Here is a 19872-nt window from a genome sequence, read left to right as displayed (position 1 = left end):
AGCCCTAACCAGTTGCTAACAACAGTTCCCAGCTCTTAGCAGCTTGCAAGCTCTTTCGTTGTTACTCTCTGCAAAGAATGTTCTCCAAGCCCTAAGTCTGTTCAGGGTTTTTTCATTGCTCTACTTGCTCTGAATAAGTTTCTTTTCAGCCCTCACGATGTGCTAATGATGTTCCCAGCTCTTAGCAGCTTGCAAGCTCTTTCGTTGTTACTCTCTGCAAAGAATGCTCTCCAAGCCCTAAGTCTGTTCAGGGTTTTTTCATTGCTCTACTTGCTCTGAATAAGTTTCTTTTCAGCCCTCACGATGTGCTAATGATGTTCCCAGCTCTTAGCAGCTTGCAAGCTCTTTCGTTGTTACTCTCTGCAAAGAATGTTCTCCAAGCCCTAAGTCTGTTCAGGGTTTTTTCATTGCTCTACTTGCTCTGAATAAGTTTCTTTTCAGCCCTCACGATGTGCTAATGATGTTCCCAGCTCTTAGCAGCTTGCAAGCTCTTTCGTTGTTACTCTCTGCAAAGAATGTTCTCCAAGCCCTAAGTCTGTTCAGGGTTTTTTCATTGCTCTACTTGCTCTGAATAAGTTTCTTTTCAGCCCTCACGATGTGCTAATGATGTTCCCAGCTCTTAGCAGCTTGCAAGCTCTTTCGTTGTTACTCTCTGCAAAGAATGCTCTCCAAGCCCTAAGCCTGTTCAGGGTTTTTTCATTGCTCTACTTGCTCTGAATAAGTTTCTTTCCAGCCCTCACGATGTGCTAATGATGTTCCCAGCTCTTAGCAGCTTGCAAGCTCTTTCATTGTTACTCTCTTGGAATAAGGTTTTTTTTTAAAGCCCTAACCAGGGGATAAAATAATGTGCTGAATCTGACCAGACTAAGGCTGCTAGCTAGGTGAATACCTGGTAGGCAGATTTTTTTCACCTATTTTCCTCCCCAAAAACTAAGGTGCGTCTTATACTCCAGTGCGTCCTATACTTTAGAGTTTTAGAGTGTTGCTCCCAACTTGGTGGTCACCTCTTCTGAGATATTGTGCCAATTAATTTCCTTAAACAGTCATGAGATCAAATAAGAAAATCAGAAATGAAGCAAGATCACACATAATTCGGAGATCTTCGGTTTTGTTTAAGAAAATACTTTAAAAACAGTGGGTTTGAAGTTACACTGATGTCTCCTTTATATATCAGGAAGAAACAAACCCATCAGAACATTACATCAGTACTTGAAAAAGGTAGGTTAATATAGATGTGTGAAGAAAAGTGCTTGCCATTCCGTTTGTAGTTTACATAAGAAGTATAAAACCGTGACCTTAGAAATGTGATTGCACATGACCTAAAATTTGGAAAGCTTCCGAAGATTTGATACTTTGAGTCATTCGTGTTTCTTCACATCAAATACGATTCTCAGAGACTTTTCCAAAGCTGTCAAAGCCCGCTCAGGGAGAATTCTGAAAAATAAACAAACACAGGAACACTAAATAAAAATCTCAAAATCTACTTTAACGAAAGACCTTGATATCACTGCTTGCATAAATAGATAGATAGATAGATAGATTGATTAGATAGAGAGATAGATAAATAGATTAGATTAGATAGAGAGATAAATAGATAGAGATTAGATAGATAGAAGATAGATTAGATAGATAGAGAGATATTAGATAGATAGATAGATAGATAGATAGAGAGATAGATAGATAGAGAGATATTAGATAGATAGATAGATAGATAGATAGATAGATTAGATAGAGATATATATTAGATAGATAGATTAGATAGATAGAGATATTAGATAGATAGATAGATAGATAGATAGATAGATAGATAGATACATATAGATAGAAGATAGATAGATTAGATAGATAGAGAGAGATTAGATAGATAGATAGAAGATAGATAGATAGATAGATTAGATAGAGAGAGAGAGAGATTAGATAGATAGATAGATAGATAGATAGATAGATAGATTAGATAGATAGATTAGACAGATAGAAGATAGATAGATTAGATAGAGAGAGAGAGATTAGATAGATAGATAGATAGATTAGATAGATAGAGAGATTAGATAGATAGATATATAGATATATAGAAGATAGATAGACAATAGATAGATAGATAGATAGATAGATAGATAGAAGATAGATAGATTAGATAGAGAGAGATTAGATAGATAGATAGATAGATAGATAGATAGAAGATAGATAGATAGAGAGAGAGAGAGAGAGATTAGATAGATAGATAGATAGATAGAGAGAGAGAGATAGAGAGAGAGATTAGATAGATAAATAAATAAATAAATAGATGTAGATAGATAGATAGATATGCTACGACATGTATTTTAAATCTAATTGCCAGTGCACAAATCCAGCCCTTAGCCCCCCTGTATACCTACATTTCCATGAAAGAGAACATGGCAACCGGATATGGCATCACGATCTTCTTTTGATCGCAGAGAATCCCATCCAGGAGCCTCTTTGCAACTGCCTCAGGTTTCAGGATGGGAAAAAATCTGGAATTATAATTGTTGATGATATTAATGGCGAGCGATTAATTCATTATACAGGGCAGTAGTGGGTTGCACCCGGTATGGGCCCCACTACAGTGTGGTAGCGGAAATGGAGATGCCCACGCATCTCTGCGTCCCTGATGTGCACATGCGCCTGCCCGAGATTCGGTTTCTGCGCATGCACCAAAAGCGAAATCTCATGCGAGAATGTTCGTATGTGCGAGATTTTGCCAATTCTTGACATTTTTTTTGCTTCCGCGCATGCGCAGAAGCTGAATCTCACACCGATGGGTGCGTGTCTGCCCACCAGATGTGTGCGCACCCGTGCCACCTCTGTCGTCAGGCATGGGGGAATTGAGACTTTCCCTTCCCCATGGCTTATAAAATTTATGCATGGTATGTCAGTATGTGTGATTGGTTTCTTAAACTGGGTTTTTTAAAATTAACTTAAATATTAGATTTGTTTACATTGCATTATTATTGTTGTTAGCCGCCCCGAGTCTACGGAGAGGGGCGGCATACAAATCTGATTAATAAATAATAAATAAATAAATGCACAGTGCCAAAAACTCAAGCAAAAAATCGCCCCCACAAAATCTGAAAACAAGATGCTGGCACATGTGGGGTGCCGAAAACTCACCTTCTGCACACGCACAGAAGCAAAAATTAGGAAAAAATTCCAAACCTCTCCACCCCCCCAAAAAAAATTCCCCCCAAAAAAGGTGGCATCTACAGACCAGCACCTACAGAACCAGCTCTGTGATGTCACCACCGTTTTACTATTGGTTCTATGGAACCGGTACAAACCGCAAGGAACCCACCTCTGGCGATACTGATTCTGTCTGCTCAAATATGGTGGTGGCTCTCAAGGTGCATGAATACCCGTTCCTCTTTTTGCAGTCTCCACGATAACTTATTTTTATTTATCGGAATACTTTTGGCCTTGGAAGCGTTTATGAAGCAGGGGGATAAAAATGGGGAGGGAGAGAAAAGGTCTTCGTGACCTACAAAGGAGACCTTTGGGACAACTATGAGATTCTCCACAGACTTAAAACTCTTGAAAATGTCTTAAAATGGCCAAAGTTGAGAAACTATTCTATGCCAACTGGCCCCACCTTGTCTCTTACCTTGACTGTGGGTTTTCTATAAGCCCCGTGCTTACAAAAAATGGACACAAGCACGTCGTCTTGATCCCACCTTTTCCCAAGGCGGATAATTCTTTGGTAAGGCCTTTGTGAAGGCCTAAAGCAGCAAACTTGCTCGAGCTAAACGAGAGAGGAGAATTAAAGGAGAAAAGAATTTAAATTCTTCTATGAAAGCCGTTAAACCCAATTCAAAACTGTCACAACAAAAGGACAGGGTTTTGGTCCGGCTCACGCATTCCGAAAATCACTACTGGAACATATCACCTTACCGTCCATCACAGGCCATCACTGATCCGAATGTAAATCATATGACCATGGGGATACTTTCTATGTTGTCTCGTAATGCTGAGCATGTCTCTTTTTTAAAATACCCCATATAAATACTCTCGTGAAAGAATCCTGATTTATTGGTCTATTATGTCAGCATTTCCTGCACATCAGGGGGAGATCAGTATAAAGCGGTGCCTCTACTTACGAACTTAATTAGTTCCGTGACTAGGTTCTTAAGTCGAAAAGTTTGTAAGAAGAATCAGGGAGGCTCCATGGAGTGTTCTCCCTGCCTTTTCCGGCCCTGTTTCCTCCCAGGAGATTCCTAGAGAGGCCCCACAGAGGCTTCTCACCGCCTTGTCCAGCCCTGTTTCCTCCCAGGAGATTCCTAGAGAGGCCCCACAGAGGCTTCTCACCACCTTATCCGGCCCTGTTTCCTCCCAGGAGATTCCTAGAGAGGCCCCACAGAGGCTTCTCACTGCCTTGTCCAGCCCTGTTTTCTCCCAGGAGATTCCTAGAGAGGCCCCACGGAGGCTTCTCACTGCCTTGTCCAGCCCTGTTTCCTCCCAGGAGATTCCTAGAGAGGCCCCACGGAGGCTTCTCACTGCCTTATCCAGCCCTGTTTCCTCCCAGGAGATTCCTAGAGAGGCCCCACAGAGGCTTCTCACCACCTTATCCGGCCCTGTTTCCTCTCAGGAGATTCCTAGAGAGGCCCCACAGAGGCTTCTCACCACCTTATCCGGCCCTGTTTCCTCTCAGGAGATTCCTAGAGAGGCCCCACAGAGGCTTCTCACTGCCTTGTCCAGCCCTGTTTCCTCCCAGGAGATTCCTAGAGAGGCCCCACGGAGGCTTCTCCCTGCCTTTTCCGGTTACAGTTTCAGAGTTTGTAAGTAGAAAATGGTTCTTGAGAAGAGGCAAAAAAATCTTAAACACCCGGTTCTTATCTAGAAACGTTCGTAAGTAGAGGCATTTGTGGGTAGAGGTACCACTGTACTTAATTATTTCCTATTTTAAAAGCAATTAAGGATCATACTAAGGTTCTAGAGAAGGAAGGACAATTAAACAAAACTACTAAGTATTCAATAAATACTGCATAAACTTACTCCCTCCACTGCATCTATGGGGGCAACAGCCCATTGCTACCCAGCCCACCACACTTATACTTACCAATAAGGCAATAGAAAAGGGACCGACACAAAGCCAGCAACTGATACAACACTGACAATATGACCATGGTTATTTTTCATCATAGCTGGCAGGAAAGCTTTTATGGTCTGTAATGAAAATTTCACATGTAAGCAACAAAAAAAAAGGAGGAAAGAAAAGTACTGTACAACTCTTCACACTGTCAGATGGTTACCTTTCTCTCTATATATTTTCATTCAAAAGCACACATGTTCTTAAAAGGAATAATTCACATGCAAGCTATTTATAATTAGATGATTTCTCCCTCCTCTTCAATAATCATTGGAAGCAGTATAGTTTTATACATAGCTTCATACAAATAGTTTTTATACAAAGCATGGTGCCTTCTACCACACGAATCCCAGCGGCCGATAAGGTCCCATGGAGTTGGCCTTCTCCGGGTCCCGTCGACCAAACAATGTTGTTTGGCGGGCCCCAGGGGAAGAGCCTTCTCTGTGGCGGCCCCGGCCCTCTGGAACCAACTCCCTCCGGAGATTAGAACGGCCCCCACCCTCCTTGTCTTTCACAAGTTACTCAAGACCCAACTTTATCGCCAGGCATGGGGGAACTAAGACATCTCCCCCAGGCTTTTTATATTTCATGTTTGGTGTGTATGTGCTGTATGGTTTTTAATTGTTGGGGGTTTTATATATTTTTTATTATTAGATTTGTTCCATCGTTATACTGTTTCTTATTACTGTTGTGAGCCGCCCTGAGTCTTCAGAGAGAGGTGGCATACAAATCTAATAAATAATAATAATAATAATAATGGTGTATATCAGTGGAGCCGAGATGGCGCAGTGGGTAGAGTGCGGTACTGCAGGCCACTAAAGCTGACTGCTAGATCTGCAGGTCAGCGGTTCAAATCTCACCACCAGCCCAAGGTTGACTCAGCCTTCCCTCCTTTCAAGATGGGTCAAATGAGGACCCAGATTGTGGGGGCCATTGGCTGGCTCTGATAAAAAGTGCTATTGCTAACATGTTGTAAGCTGCTGACCTACAGATCTACAGGCCTGCAGTACAACACTCTACCTGCTGCGCCACCCTGGCTCTTGATGGGTCTTCGCTTGCTTGCGTGGCCCTGTTTCTGTCATGCCGCAGCCCAGTGACGGTCCCTGGAGCGAGGGGTCAGGAAGCCCTTTATTATAGTACTACTGTGCTGAACTTGTAGATGAACCTCATTTTAACGTATTTTTAGTTAGGATCGTGCTTTAAGGTACTGCAACCTCAATTAAGCTTGAGCGCTGGATTCCTAATATTAACTCAAATTACTCAAGACCCACCTTTACCGCCAGGCATGGGGGAGTTGAGACACCTTCCCCCAGGCTTTTTATATTTATGTTTGGTATGTATGTGTTGTTTGGTTTTTTAAAATACGATAGGGTTTTTATATGCTTCTTTTTAATATTAGATTTGTTCCGCCATAATATTGTTGTGAGCCACCCCAAATCTCCGGCATACAAATCTAATAAATAATAATAATAAATAATAATAATAACTACATAGTTAAAATTTAAGTTCTCAGCGATACTTACCCAGTAGTGAGCTAGAATGTTGATATCGTATATTTTTTGTATTTGCTTGTCTGGGATAGAAAGCAGCTCTCCTGTTACTGCCACACCAGCGTTATTCACTAAAATAGTGACATCTCCAACTTCTTTTTTCACCTTTAAAGTTAAGAAACAGAAATTGTTAAACTTTGCAGTGGTTAAATTTGGTTAAAATCTTCCCCTTTTTTGGTCTGTGCTGCCATATTGGGTGCTGCTCCATGGACCGAGATTGGGGACCCCTGAATTATAGGAACAGTCAGGACCAAAAAGCCTTCCTCAGTGTAAAGATGCTCGAGGGTGACATTTTACTTTGTAGCATGACAGCTACACTGCTCAAAAAATTAAAGGGAACACTTAAACAACACAATATAACTCCGAATAAATCAAACTGTCTACTTTGGAAGCAACACTGATGGACAATCAATTTCACCTGCTGTTGTGCACACTCAACTTTGTACAGAACAAAGTATTCAATGAGAATATTTCATTCATTCAGATCTAGGTTGTGTTCTTTGAGTGTTCCCTTTATTTATTTATTTTTGAGCATTGTATTTCCTTTTTAATTAAAGGAATTTGCAAGGCAGGTGGTGAGGGTCATGGAAAGTGTTTGTAGGCACAAGAGCAACCTCTCAGTTCACAGGATATATTTCATACCGATCTATAGGATTTTTAAAAGTATTAATATATATCTATATAGTGTAAAACAATGAAAAAAAATACCAATACCCAATTTTGAAAAACATTTATCACTATTATTTGTTATATAGGAACTATATTGACAAAATTGAAGGGGTCCAAAGACGGGCTACAAAAATGGTGGAAGGTCTTAAGCATAAATCAGGAAAGACTGAATGAACTCAATCTGTATAGTCTGGAGGACAGAAGGGAAAAGGGGGGACATGATCGAAACATTTAAATATGTTAAAAGGTTAAATAAGGTTCAGGAGGGAAGTGTTTTTAATAGGAAAGTGAACACAAGAACAAGGGGGCACAATCTGAGGTTAGTTGGGGGAAAGATCAGAAGCCACGTGAGAAAATATTATTTTACTGAAAGAGTAGTAGATGCTTGGAACAAACTTCCAGCAGACGTGGTCAATGAATCCACAGTCACTGAATGTAAACCTGCCTGGAATAAACATAGATCCATCCTAAGATAAAATACATGAAATAGTATAAGGGCAGACTAGATGGACCAGGAGGTCTTTTTCTGCCGTCAATCTTCTATGTTTCTATATCATACTGAATAGGAGGGAATAAAGCAGTCTCTACGTTCATTAGAATGTGATAATCTTTTTCCTGAAGCATGTTTTTCAAAACTTTATAAAAACCAGGAGGTAAAAAACCACACTCATTTACTGCACAGAATTCTCACTTTCTCAGCCGCGCTGTAGATGTCCTCTTTCAAACTGCAGTCCACCACATAAGGATACGCTTCAACACCAAGCTTTCTACAGTCTTCAGCGGTTTCCTGTATGCCACACTACAAAGAGCAGAGAGGATAAATATCGGTCACTTCTTTGCATTCGGCCAACAAAATATTATTGAATCAAAGAAGGGAGAAAAGTTACTACAGTCTCAGCAAGACCATAGTTGCAGAAGTTTAAAAGTTTATGTAACATATAACATGTGCTCAGTGATTCCATCACCAGACAATCAATCAATCATTACCGGACTCCGTAGCGTCATCCCCAAACCCCCAACACTTTACCCTTAGATTATCTACAGTTGACCTTTCCAGATTCCTAAGAGGTCAGTAAGGCGCGAGTACAAGTGCACTAGAGTGCCTTCTGTCCCCTGTCCTATTGCTCTTATATATCTCCTATTCCTTTCTTCTATTCCTATATCTCTTCTTCTACTCTTTAATTGATATGTTCTATTACTATATCTTCTTTTCTATTATTTCTTAGATATATTTTACTATGAGTATCTCCTCTATACCTTCATCATGTATTTTACTATGTATATATAGATATATACCCACTAAAACCCTCATGTGTATTGGACTAACTAACTAACTAACTAACTAACTAACTAACTAACTAACTAACTAACTAACTAACTAACTAACTACATACATACATACATACATACATACATACATACATACATACATACATACCCCTCCACTAGTTAGGGGTATTTCTTGTATAAATCATTTAAACCCAAGAGTGAAATATTTCTTTACATATTATAGAGTGGTTCCAACTTGTTTCTTATAGCTTGGTTTCGGATCCTACTTGCCATATATCGTCTCACCTTGTCCCATCGCCCCATCAGCTGTTGCAAATCAGTCTCATTAATCAAATTCATCCTTTTATCCATAATCTCGAATTGAATGTGGTCCACCATATACCTATACCAATTTTGCATCGTACATTTTGTTGTGTGTTTCCACCCCAAGACTATGACCCCCTGAGCGCTTTCTATCGCTGCTTGTTTTATTTCTCTGTATTCTCCCATCTCACTACTTTTTACTAATACTGTACTGCCATTTTCTCAGTAACCGTCCACCTTATATTTAATATCCTATTAATATCCTCTGGCAGTTTTTGCCAAAAATTCTGCCCCTCTGGGCATTCCCAGAGCACATGCATAAACACTCCTTTATCTTGGCACCCATGCCAACAGATACCTAAAGTGTGCAAGTTGAATGGGTGTGATCCAGGAAGTTACTGCCGCCGGTCAACTGGAGCTGTACATGCAGCTTCATTTCCACCAGTGGAACTGCGTTCCACCCCGTCCTGCCTGCTGCCCACCCCTATTTATAGGTCATAACCAATAGTACTTTGAATTGCACCTGGAAACCAATTGGCAGCCAATGCAGTCCGCGGAGTGCTGGAGAAATATGGGTATGTCTTGGAAGGCCCATAACCGCTTGCGCGGCTGCATTCTGAACAATTTGAAGTTTCCGAACACTTTTCAAAGGTAGCCCCATGTCTGCGCAGCCCAGTTGCATGCTGTGGATTGGTGATAGTCCATAGGCTGGGAACTGGGGACCCTGGGTTTAGGGTCATGTAGTCTTAGTATGATTTAATTTAATTTAATTTATTAGATTTGTATGCAGCCCCTCTGCAGAGACTCGGAGCGGCTCACAACAATAACAAGAATGTAAACAGTTCTAATACATTTTTAAAAAGCCATCTAAAAAACCATTATTAAAACCATTTATTTATTTATTTGATTGATTGATTGATTTGTATGCCAGCCCTCTACGAAGACTCAGGGCGGCTAACAACAGTAATAAAACAATGTACAATAATAATCCAATAAATACTAAAAATGATTAAAAAACCCATTAATATAAAAAGCCAAACATACATACAAACATACCATACATGAAATTGTAAAGGCCCAGGGGGAAGAGCATCTCAATTCCCCCATGCCTGGCGGCAGAGGTGGGTTTTAAGCAGCTTACGAAAGGCAAGGAGGGTGGGGGCAATTCGAATCTTTGGGGGGAGTTGGTTCCAGAGGGCTGGGGCCGCCACAGAGAAGGCTCTTCCCCTGGGTCCCGCCAAGCGGCATTGTTTAGTTGACGGGACCCGGAGAAGACCCACTCTGTGGGACCTAACTGGTGGCTGGGATTCGTGCAGCAGAATCTGCATATACAACACATACCACACATAAATAATATAAACCGAAGGGCACAATTTCCACCTATGATCACCTATAAAATCCTACAGAGCATTGAGACTCATCTCAAGTTTTCACAACGGACGTGCCTGGCCTGAATAGCCTCTATTGGAATAAACTGGGTCATCCCTTGAGATCAGTAATAAAAGTACCATCAATAAAATCATTTCTTTCCTGTTTCAGTGCGATTGTAATCTTGGAACATCTCAAACTAGTTTACAGTCTTCAACAACACAAGGCATTCTATGTCTTCTGCATGTAGCAGGAAGCAAGGGACTCATGTATGTAATTAATCTATTTAATTACCGGTAACACCTTTTGCTTTATTGAATACTAGATTGTCTAAATAACTTCCTTTCTCTGTCTTTTTACAGCCCACTAATCAGTAGTTCTAGAAGGAAATAGTTGACTTAGAGGTAGAGACACCTTTCAGGTTAGAACATAGAATAATAGAGTTGGAAGTGTCCTCGGACCTCCAACCCCTAATCGGACAGAAGACCCTAGACAGACCCAATTCTTATAACTGTTCTTCGTATGTTATTTATTTATTTTATTTAATTTATTTATTCATTTGTCCAATACACAAATACATAGGAAGAAAAATAGACATGTGATAATATAAAAGAGGGTAAAAGTGAGCTTAGAGGAGAAGATATATGAAAGGAAGAGAATATATATGATAAGTGAGAGAAAGGAAAGACAATTGGACAGGGGACGAAAGGCACACCAGTGCACTTATGCACGCCCCTTACTGGCCTCTTAGGTACCTGGAGAGGTCAATCATGGAGAGTCTAAGGGAGAAGTGTTGGGGGTTAGGGGTTCACACAATTGAGTCCGGCAATGAGTTCCATGCTTCGATAACTCGATTGTTGAAATCATATTTTTTACAGTCAAGTTTGGCGCGGTTCGTATTAAGTTTGAATCTGTTGCGTGCTCTTGTGTTGTTGCGGTTGAAGCTGAAGTAGTCATTGACCGGTAGGACATTGCAGCATATGATCTTGTGGGCAATACTCAAACCATAGCCTCCAGCCCCCTAATCATTTTTGTTGCTCTTCTCTGCGCTCTTTCCAGAGTCTCAACATCCTTTTTGTATTGCGGTGAGTAGAACCGAATGCAGTTTTGGTTTTACTAAGTGTGGTTTTACTAAGGCTTTGTAAAGCGGTACTAGAACTTCATGTGTTCTTGATTCTATCCGTTATTAATGCACCACATGATTGCGTCGGCTTTTTCCGGCTGCTGCTGCATTCTGCAGGCTCATATTTAAGTGATTGTTCACTTTTTCTTATGTCAAGACATGAAGAGTTATGACCAATGTTAAATTCCAGTTACGTTAGCTTATCGTTCTGACCTATGCATAAAAATCTAGTTAACTAAAGGTCAGCAACAAATTGTCACTAGATAAGAGTAAATGATAACTCCAGACTATTTCCCCTCTTGACTCGGGCCTCAGGCAGTACCTGTTGTTCTACATATTTTTTTCCTATTGCATAAGTAGGGCTGTCTGCAGGAGGAACAATAAAAAATATTAAGAGGGTATTTATGACTATCTATCTCAGGGTATCAAACTCAATGTCATTGAGGGCTGAATTATTATTATTATTATTATTATCATCATCATCATCATCATCATCATCATCATTATGATTTATTGGATTTGTATGCCGCCCCTCTCCACAGACTCGGGGCGGCTAACAACAATGATTAAAAAACCAGCATGTAACAATCCAATTAATAAAACAACTGAAAACCCTTATAGTAAAACCAAACATACACACACAAACATACCATGCATAACTTGTAATGGCCTAGGGGAAAAGAATATCTTAACTCCCCCATGTTTGGCGATAAAAGTGGGTCTTGAGTGATTTGTGAAAGACAAGGAGGGTGGGGGCTGTTCTAATCTCTGGGGGGAGTTGGTTCCAGAGGGCCGGGGCCGCCACAGAGAAGGCTCGTCCCCTGGGGCCCGCCAAATGACATTGTTTGGTCGACGGGACCCGGAGAAGGCCAACTCTGTGGGACCTTATCGGCCGCTGGGATTCGTGCGGTAGAAGGCGGTTCCGGATGTATTCTGGCCCAATGCCATGTAGGGCTTTATAGGTCATGACCAACACTTGAATTAGGGTTGTGTTTGACACACAGCTCAGGGCGGGGGGCAGATGTACCTTCTGGGCCCCATTTTCGGCTGCAAAAGCAGTGATTGGCTCCTACAGGTACGTTCAGGTACGCAGAATTGGTAGAAAAAATTTGGTCAGGCAGGCAGAACCGGTAGAAAAATTTTGAATCCCCCCTCCCCTTCTGGGCTTTGGGTATATTTTTTCTATCGCAATGAGGTTGAATGTTTAAAATTTTAGAAGAGGTGTGCGTGCGTGTGTGTACATACACTTTATATAATAATTAATAATGTAACAATAATAATTTATTAGATTTGTATGCCGCCCCTTTCCGAGGACTCGTAGTAGTAGATAATGTATATTTTTGGGTGCCGGTGGGTAATATGTGGGACACATATGGCATATATACATAGAATGAAATAGTACATTTTGGATGTTCAGTAATAGTAAATAGAGAGGGAAATTGTACCTCTTTGAGGCGAGGAGAGGCCAGGCACCCTAACCCTGACCCTTGATGCAAGTGGCGTCAAGTTGGCTACTTTTAAGCCAGTCGCATGACCTTTATGCCAGTGTTTCCCAACCTTTTTTGAGCCGCGGCACATTATTCATGTTTTCAAAATTCTGGGGAACACTGAAGGGGGGGAGGGCGGGGGGGCTAAAGAAAAGTTTGCACACAAAAAATATCTCTTCCTCCATTTCACTCTATTTCTCCCTCCCTCTTTCTCTCTCTTCCTTCCTTCCTTCCCTTCTTTCTCTCCATCCCTCTTTCTTTCTTCCTCTCTTTTTTGCTCTCTTTCTCTCTCCCTCCTTCCCTCCCTCTATGTCTTTCCCTCTCCCTCCTTCCCCCTTTCTCTCTCTCTCTTGCTTTCTTTCCCTCTCTTTCTCTTGCTTTCTTTCTCTCATTCTCTCTCCCCTCCTTTTTCTCTCTCTCTCTTTCTCTCTCGTTCACCACGCCAGCAACAGAGAGAAAAAGAAAGAGCGAGAGAGAGCCGGAGAGTGGAGTGCGCAGCAGCCATCAGCCTCCTCGCCCTCCCAGACGTCCCCAGTGCCCGGCCTCGTGCCGCCTCCCGTTAGCCCGGCCGAAAGCCACACAGTCCTGGACTCCCGGATCGCTCGCTTCTCCGGCCAGCGCGGCGCTTTCCTGGGCAGATGGCTTTGCTGACCGGAGAAGCGAGCGATCCGGGAGTCTGGGACTGTGTGGCTTTGCGCCATGAAGAGAAAACGGCAGCAGGGAAAAGTCGGCCGTTTTCTCTTCATGGCGCAAAGCCACACAGTCCCGGACTCCCGGATTGCTCGCCCCAAGGCAGGAGGCAGCGGCGGAGGAGAGTGGGCGGATCGGGCGGGCAATGGGGCAGGGCGGAGAAGCCAGGGGCGCGTTTGGCCGGAGGCACCGTGGGGAGGCAGGGGCAGGGAGGTGCGGCAGTAGGTGCCTCCGGCCAAACGCACCCCTGGCTTCTCCGCCCTGCCCCATTGCCCGCCCGATCCACCCACTCTCCTCCGCCGCCTCTCGCCGCGGCACACCTGACGGTGTCTTGCAGCACACTAGTGTGCCGCGGCACACCGGTTGGGAAACGCTGCTTTACGCCATCCCCCCAGTCACATGACCGTCAAGCCACTCCCACCTGGTCACATGGCTGGCAAGCCACGCCCACAAAAGAATCCATGCCCACAATGTGGTAGTAAAAAGTGCAAAAGCCTCCTACAGTCCTCTGCCAACAAAAATGGAGTTCGGGAGACAGCCATCCCAAGCTCTGTTTTTGCTGGCAAAGTCACCACTGTTTTTGTGACGGCCCCATAAAATTAAAATCAGGAATATTAGAAGGTCACAGAAATATTTTGCTGAATGGGGGCGAAGGTTGCATTAGCACTGGATGAGCTGGTTCAAAATCTTCATTGCATGTAAAAACAGAATTAATTAATTAATTAATTAATCTATTTATTTATTTATTTATTTATTTATTAAATTTGTATGCCGCCCCTCTCCTTAGACTCGGCTCACAGCAATAGTAAACACAATGTAAAATACAAATCTAATATCTAAAAACTAAAAAACCCATAATTAAAAAACATACACACAGCATACCACACATAAGTCTACGGAGAGGGGGGGGCATACAAATCCAATAAATAAAATAAATAAATAAATTATATAGGCCTGGGGAAGATGTCACAATTCCCCCATGCCTGACAACAAAGGTGGGTCTTAAGAAGTTTACGAAAGTCAAGGAGGGTGGGGGCAATCCTAATCTCTGGGGGAGCTGGTTCCTGAGGGTCGGGGCCACCACAGAGAAGGCTCTTCCCCTGGGTCCTGCCAGCCAGCATTGTTTAGTCGACGGGACCCGGAGAAGGCCAACTCTGTGGGACCTAACCGGTCACTGGGATTCGTGCGGCAGAAGGCGGTCCCGGAATTGGAAGAGACCTTTAGAACTCAGGCAGGAGATCCATAATGGCAAACCTACGGCACACACGCTAGAGGTAGCATGCGGAGCGCTGTCGCCAGCTGCTCTTCTGGTTTCCCATGCATGCATGCATGCTGGCTAATCGATCTTTACATGTGCCGGAGCCAGGAAACCCGAAGATCAGGTGGCCGGTGGGTGCATGCTGCTGGTCAGTTGGTCTTTGAGTTTCCGGGGCTCCTCTGCATGGGAGTTTGGCCACTTAGTGCCGAAAAGATTGACCATCACTGCTGTGAATCGGGCCAGGTTACTTGCGGGACCACCCCCTGCCGCATGAACCCCAGCGACCAGTTAGGTCCCACAGAGCAGGAGCGGGCTACCATTCCCAGCACTACTGGAACGGGCTGGGAGCACATGCCCCCTGCGGCCCCGCATGCTGTGCGCATGCACCCCCATGCGGGATTTGGCTTCTATGCATGCGCAGAACTCTAATCTCGCACGATGATGAGATTTCCGGGTTTTTTCACTTTTTTTCATAGTTGATGCATAGATCTCACTACCAGACTCTGTAGTATCCCCCCAAACTTTACTCTTAGACTCTCCACTGTTGACCTCTCCCAATTCCTAAGAGGTCAGTAACGGGTGTGCATAAGTGCACCAGAGTGCCTTCCATCCCCTGTCCTAATGTTTCTCTTTTACTAGTATCCTGTTTATAAATATTATTATATCTTTGTATACCACCAATATGTACTTGACAAAACAAACAAATAAATAAATATAAATATTTCCATTGGAACTTGTCCCACAGATATTTGATTTCTCTACATTTGATTTGCAGGTATGTCTGTGAGCCTTTTGCTTATTCTTCTCTCTCTCTCTCTCTGGTTCATTCACTAATTCTAAAGTAGAATAATTGCCATACCTTGTTTATGTCCCAGAGAACCAATCGGCTTCCCTGTTTGGCAAATTCAAAGGCTGTGACTCTTCCGATGCCACTTGCAGCTCCAGTGATGAGGACAGTTTCACCAGCTACGGATTTTCTCTTCACAGGAATAAAGCATCTCACCAAAGCTTCAATATAGCAATAGGTTGCAAAGACGGCAAACCAGAGGAAATGCAATAGGGAATTCATTCCTGCTCTCTTCTGCAACTGTGATTTGACAGACAGTTGGGAGGACTTTGGAATACTGTACAGCAGGCTATTCACCTACTAAGTACAGTTCTTGCCAACTCCACCCTATGCAAATCCACTTACAAAATGAAACAGGAGAGAAAATACATCTGCTCTTTAAAGTTTATGATAATCAGCCTGTTGGGAGAGAGGTGTCACCCAGGCATCCTTTTAAAAAATTTTCTTTCAGCAGTTCTGAGTCAGATAATTTTATGATAGGATACATAATATTATTCCATTCTTCCATTAAAAAAAAATACAGAATAACTGCACAGCAGTTTTTGAATTAGAAAGTGTAGCAGCTGTTGAGTAAAACAGTAGTATATTTAGGATTTTTTTTTTTAAAGGAGGAAAGTATTCTGTATGTTTGCCACCTTGAGTTCTTTTAAAAAAATAATAAAAGGAGGGCAACTGATCAAATTCGCAGACGACACCAAGCTGGCGGGGGTAGCCAATGCTCTAGAAGACAGGCTCAAATTACAGAAAGACCTAGACAGACTAACACAGTGGGCCCACACCAACAAAATGATGTTTAACATCGACAAGAGCAAAGTCCTTCACCTAGGCAGAAAAAACCCTGGACACACATACAACCTGGGAGAAACCCCTCTTAGCAGTAGCGACTGTGAAAGAGACCTCGGAGTCTTGGTGGACAATCAACTAAACATGAGCCAACAATGTGCAGCAGCAGCTAAAAAAGCCAACACAATCCTAAGTGCATCAACAGGGGAATATACTCCAAGACCAGGGAAGTCTTAATACCACTCTACTACGCCCTGGTCCGACCACACCTGGAGTACTGTATTCAGTTCTGGTCACCACACTTCAAAAGAGACATTGAAACTCTGGAGAAGGTGCAAAAAAGAGCAACCAAAATGATTAAGGGATTGGACACCAAGACTTACAAAGAGAGACTGAGGGAACTGGGCATCGATAGCCTAGAGAAAAGGAGGACCAGAGCGGACATGATAGCAGTCTACAAGTATACGAGGGGATGTCACAGAGAGGAGGGGATCACTTTATTCTTCAGGGCACCAGAGGGCCGGACGAGGAACAATGGCTGGAAGCTGACCAAGGAGAGATTCAACATGGCGATAAGGAGGAACTTACTGATGGTCAGAGCGATCAACCAATGGAACAACCTACCAGCGGACGTTGTGAACTCCAACACGTTGTGAACTCCAACACTTTTTAAGAGAAGATTGAACTGCCACTTGACTGGTGTGCTATAGGGTTCCTGCTTGGGCAGGGGGTTGAACTCGATGGCCTTCATGGTCCCTTTCAACTCTAACGATAAATAAATAAATAAATATAAACAAATGAATAAACCAATCTAACATATTTGCATAAAATGGAGAGATGGCAGCTGTCTATAAAGTAGGATTAATCAAACAGATTTTAAAAAGGTTAATGACAACTAGTCACAACGGTACTATAGAATCACACATAATCGTTTCCATTTTCCTCTCCTTAATGACTCTTTTGCTCCTTTTGTGGGACTTTTTTCTGATAATTCAGTGGAAACGTTCCCTACCCATCCTTAAGTTGGCAAAAAACTAAGGATAAAACCAGCTATTTCCATTATTGATCCTGACCTTGCCTTTTATTGTTTCTTTTCCCGGACCCGATCAGAATTCTAACTTCCTTCCATGTAACTGGTTCAAAACCCAACAAGCATTAGGCGCCTTTGGACTATCTTTGGATAGAAATAACACAAAGAGGGTAAAGTTAATTTACTATTGGAATACTTTAAAGGTGCTTCAGAAATGAAATTAAGACCATGCCCTGAAGACGTGGTCCAAAAAAAGATGCCACCAGACCATATCTGTGCCACGTTTGATGCAAGTGGGAAATGAATAGTGGCTGTAAATGTCCTTAGGAGTCATCTGGATGGAACAGAAAAATAATAATAATTCCAAAATTGCTGTGCTGTAAATATCGACAATTTAGAACTTTAATCGATTCAGAAGGAGGCACTTTGTCTACTAGCAGATCAGCCCTGCCCCTGCAGAATAATCACAATTCTGAAATCACTGCCTTGGATATCATTAGATTTCTGGGTCAACTTCAAAGTTATGATGATGCAAAACAGGAAGAGATTCAGACCACAGGAAACCAAGATAAGCTTCTTGAATCTGTGCAGATGTTTCAGACCGATAAGCTTATGGAACACAGCAATGGAAATTCTGATCTGAACAATTTCTGATACAAAAGAGAGCTATTTTATACTTTTTTCAGTTGCCAGAGACATTCGACATAATGGGTTGGCTTTACATTATACGGAGGTCGCCCAGAATGTAATGCACCACATTTTTCTTCTCAGCCTACAGTAATGTTACGAATGCGAAACTTTAGATATACATTATTTGAATTGTCAGGAGTGCGTGTGTAAATTTTGTGTTTCTACAGATAGCAAAGCTGCAGCAGTGTTGCAAAATGGCGTCTGTAAGTGATGTATGTTATGTAGATCAGCTCTTTACCATATTAAGTTAACATGTGCTTTTCTTCCTTTGACTTTGAATACTTTTACTTTCCCATATATGGGGCATAGATTTCATGTTAACATTTTAAAACTTCCTGTGTCTGTTTATAGTCAGCCAATCTTCTGGACCTTGGTTACTTCCCTTTTTGTAGTTTTCCAAAAGAGACTTTCTCTACTGCATTAAGACTTCTTGCTATCAGTGCTAAAGGGGACACTTACAGATCATCTAGTCCAGCCCCACTTGTTTCACTTAATGACTTAATTAAGGTTTTGATGTGCATTTTGATCACGTAGTCCAGTAGCTCATGATTCCAGCTATGCCTCCTACAGAAATTTTTGGGGAAACCCAAAGGCCTAATAACAGCAACAGGTCAACAATTCATTCGGTAGCAATCTGAGGATTAGAAATTCAAAGTTATTCAAGTTTTCAGACGGGTGTCCAAAGGGTTATGCTGATTTTGATGCAGTATAACATCCCTATACTGGCAAAGCAGAAGTTGGTTTTGACTTGCCAACAGAATTGTTCCACATTACAATCTTCAATATCGCTCGAGAATCCTGGGACTTGAAGTCCACTCTTTTCAACAAGTTTGAAAACACATCGCCATGTCTGAAAAACAGTATTATTTTAAAAAAAGATATCTTTTTTTAAAGTATTTTTTTAAAAAAAGAATAGTCTAGAATAGAATAGAGCTGGAGGGGTTCTTGGAGGTATTCTAGTCCATTAAAATTATATTTTTAATACAAAAATAAATATATAATATAATCAAAACTGAGGAGCATTTTTTTAAAAAAGAAATAAATGAAGCAACGAAGTCCGATTTGAATCCAATTTAGAAGAGACACGAATCGCCTCAGTGGATTTTAAAAAAAAACCCGAATTTTTACGATAATAGATAGATAGGTAAATAAATAAATAAAGTCAGAATTTATAAGGCCAGGAAACGTCAGAACGTTTCTATCTAGAAGAAACTTTTCCTTTCCTGCAGATTTTTGTCCAGTAAATAATTTTAAAACGGCATTTCCCCACCAAGAAATAATGTCCTCAGTCAGGGGTAGGCAAAGTTGGCTCTTCTAAGATAGATGAACTTCAACTCCCAGAATTCCTGAGCTAACATGATAGGCTCAGGAATTCTGGGAGTTGAAGTCCCCAAGTCATAGAACAGCCAACTTTGCCTACTCTTGTGACCTCAGACGCGGCTCTATTTCTTTTCCATCTCTATGGTTGAAGAAGAAAATTGAGACCGCGACATGAAAAGCTTCGTCTCGGCAAAACAGGCAATCACGCGTTCATCCCTTATCTAATCAGAAATCGCATCTCTCGTGACGTAACGTTTGGCGACGAGGTTCGAGGCGAGGCGAACCACTGCGCGTTTTAGTGACGATAACAAAGTGGGCCGGGCTAAAGAGAGTGGGAGGATGATATCTTTCGTTTTTATTGGCGAG

General features: G+C 42.0%; 1 protein-coding gene across 2 annotated transcripts; it reads right to left on the bottom strand.

Annotated features, from left to right (window-relative positions):
• Positions 1-1091: 1091 nt before the first annotated feature.
• Positions 1092-19151, bottom strand: LOC139170599 (estradiol 17-beta-dehydrogenase 11-like). Of its 2 annotated transcripts, XM_070758034.1 has the most exons (9): positions 18646-19151; positions 17091-17231; positions 15696-15923; positions 8009-8116; positions 6622-6753; positions 5069-5175; positions 3617-3754; positions 2376-2492; positions 1092-1434 (listed from the first exon to the last, which is right to left on the bottom strand). In XM_070758034.1, exons 3-9 carry the CDS (start codon positions 15903-15905, stop codon positions 1359-1361), a joined length of 888 nt encoding a protein of 295 aa, XP_070614135.1. In that variant the 5' UTR covers positions 15906-15923; positions 17091-17231; positions 18646-19151; the 3' UTR covers positions 1092-1358. The 2 variants fall into 2 exon arrangements, with proteins under 2 accessions (XP_070614135.1, XP_070614136.1); XM_070758035.1 differs by lacking the exons at positions 17091-17231; positions 18646-19151 and having other exon boundaries at positions 15696-16034.
• Positions 19152-19872: the final 721 nt, after the last annotated feature.

The sequence above is a fragment of the Erythrolamprus reginae genome, chromosome 7 (genome assembly GCF_031021105.1).
Source record: "Erythrolamprus reginae isolate rEryReg1 chromosome 7, rEryReg1.hap1, whole genome shotgun sequence".
In the NCBI taxonomy this organism is placed as follows: domain Eukaryota; kingdom Metazoa; phylum Chordata; class Lepidosauria; order Squamata; family Dipsadidae; genus Erythrolamprus; species Erythrolamprus reginae.
The sequence above is the reverse complement of the archived record's forward strand: the minus strand, read 5'-3'. Positions and strand labels throughout refer to the sequence as shown.

Coding starts and splice junctions, on each gene's coding strand:
- LOC139170599 (XM_070758034.1), bottom strand. CDS start 15,905: ATGAATTCCCTATTGCATTTCCTCTGGTTTGCCGTCTTTGCAACCTAT. Junction 6,754..8,008: donor TCTACAGCGCGGCTGAGAAA/GTGAGAATTCTG, acceptor TTAACTTTAAAG/GTGAAAAAAGAAGTTGGAGA. Junction 2,493..3,616: donor ATAGAAAACCCACAGTCAAG/GTAAGAGACAAG, acceptor TTATAATTCCAG/ATTTTTTCCCATCCTGAAAC.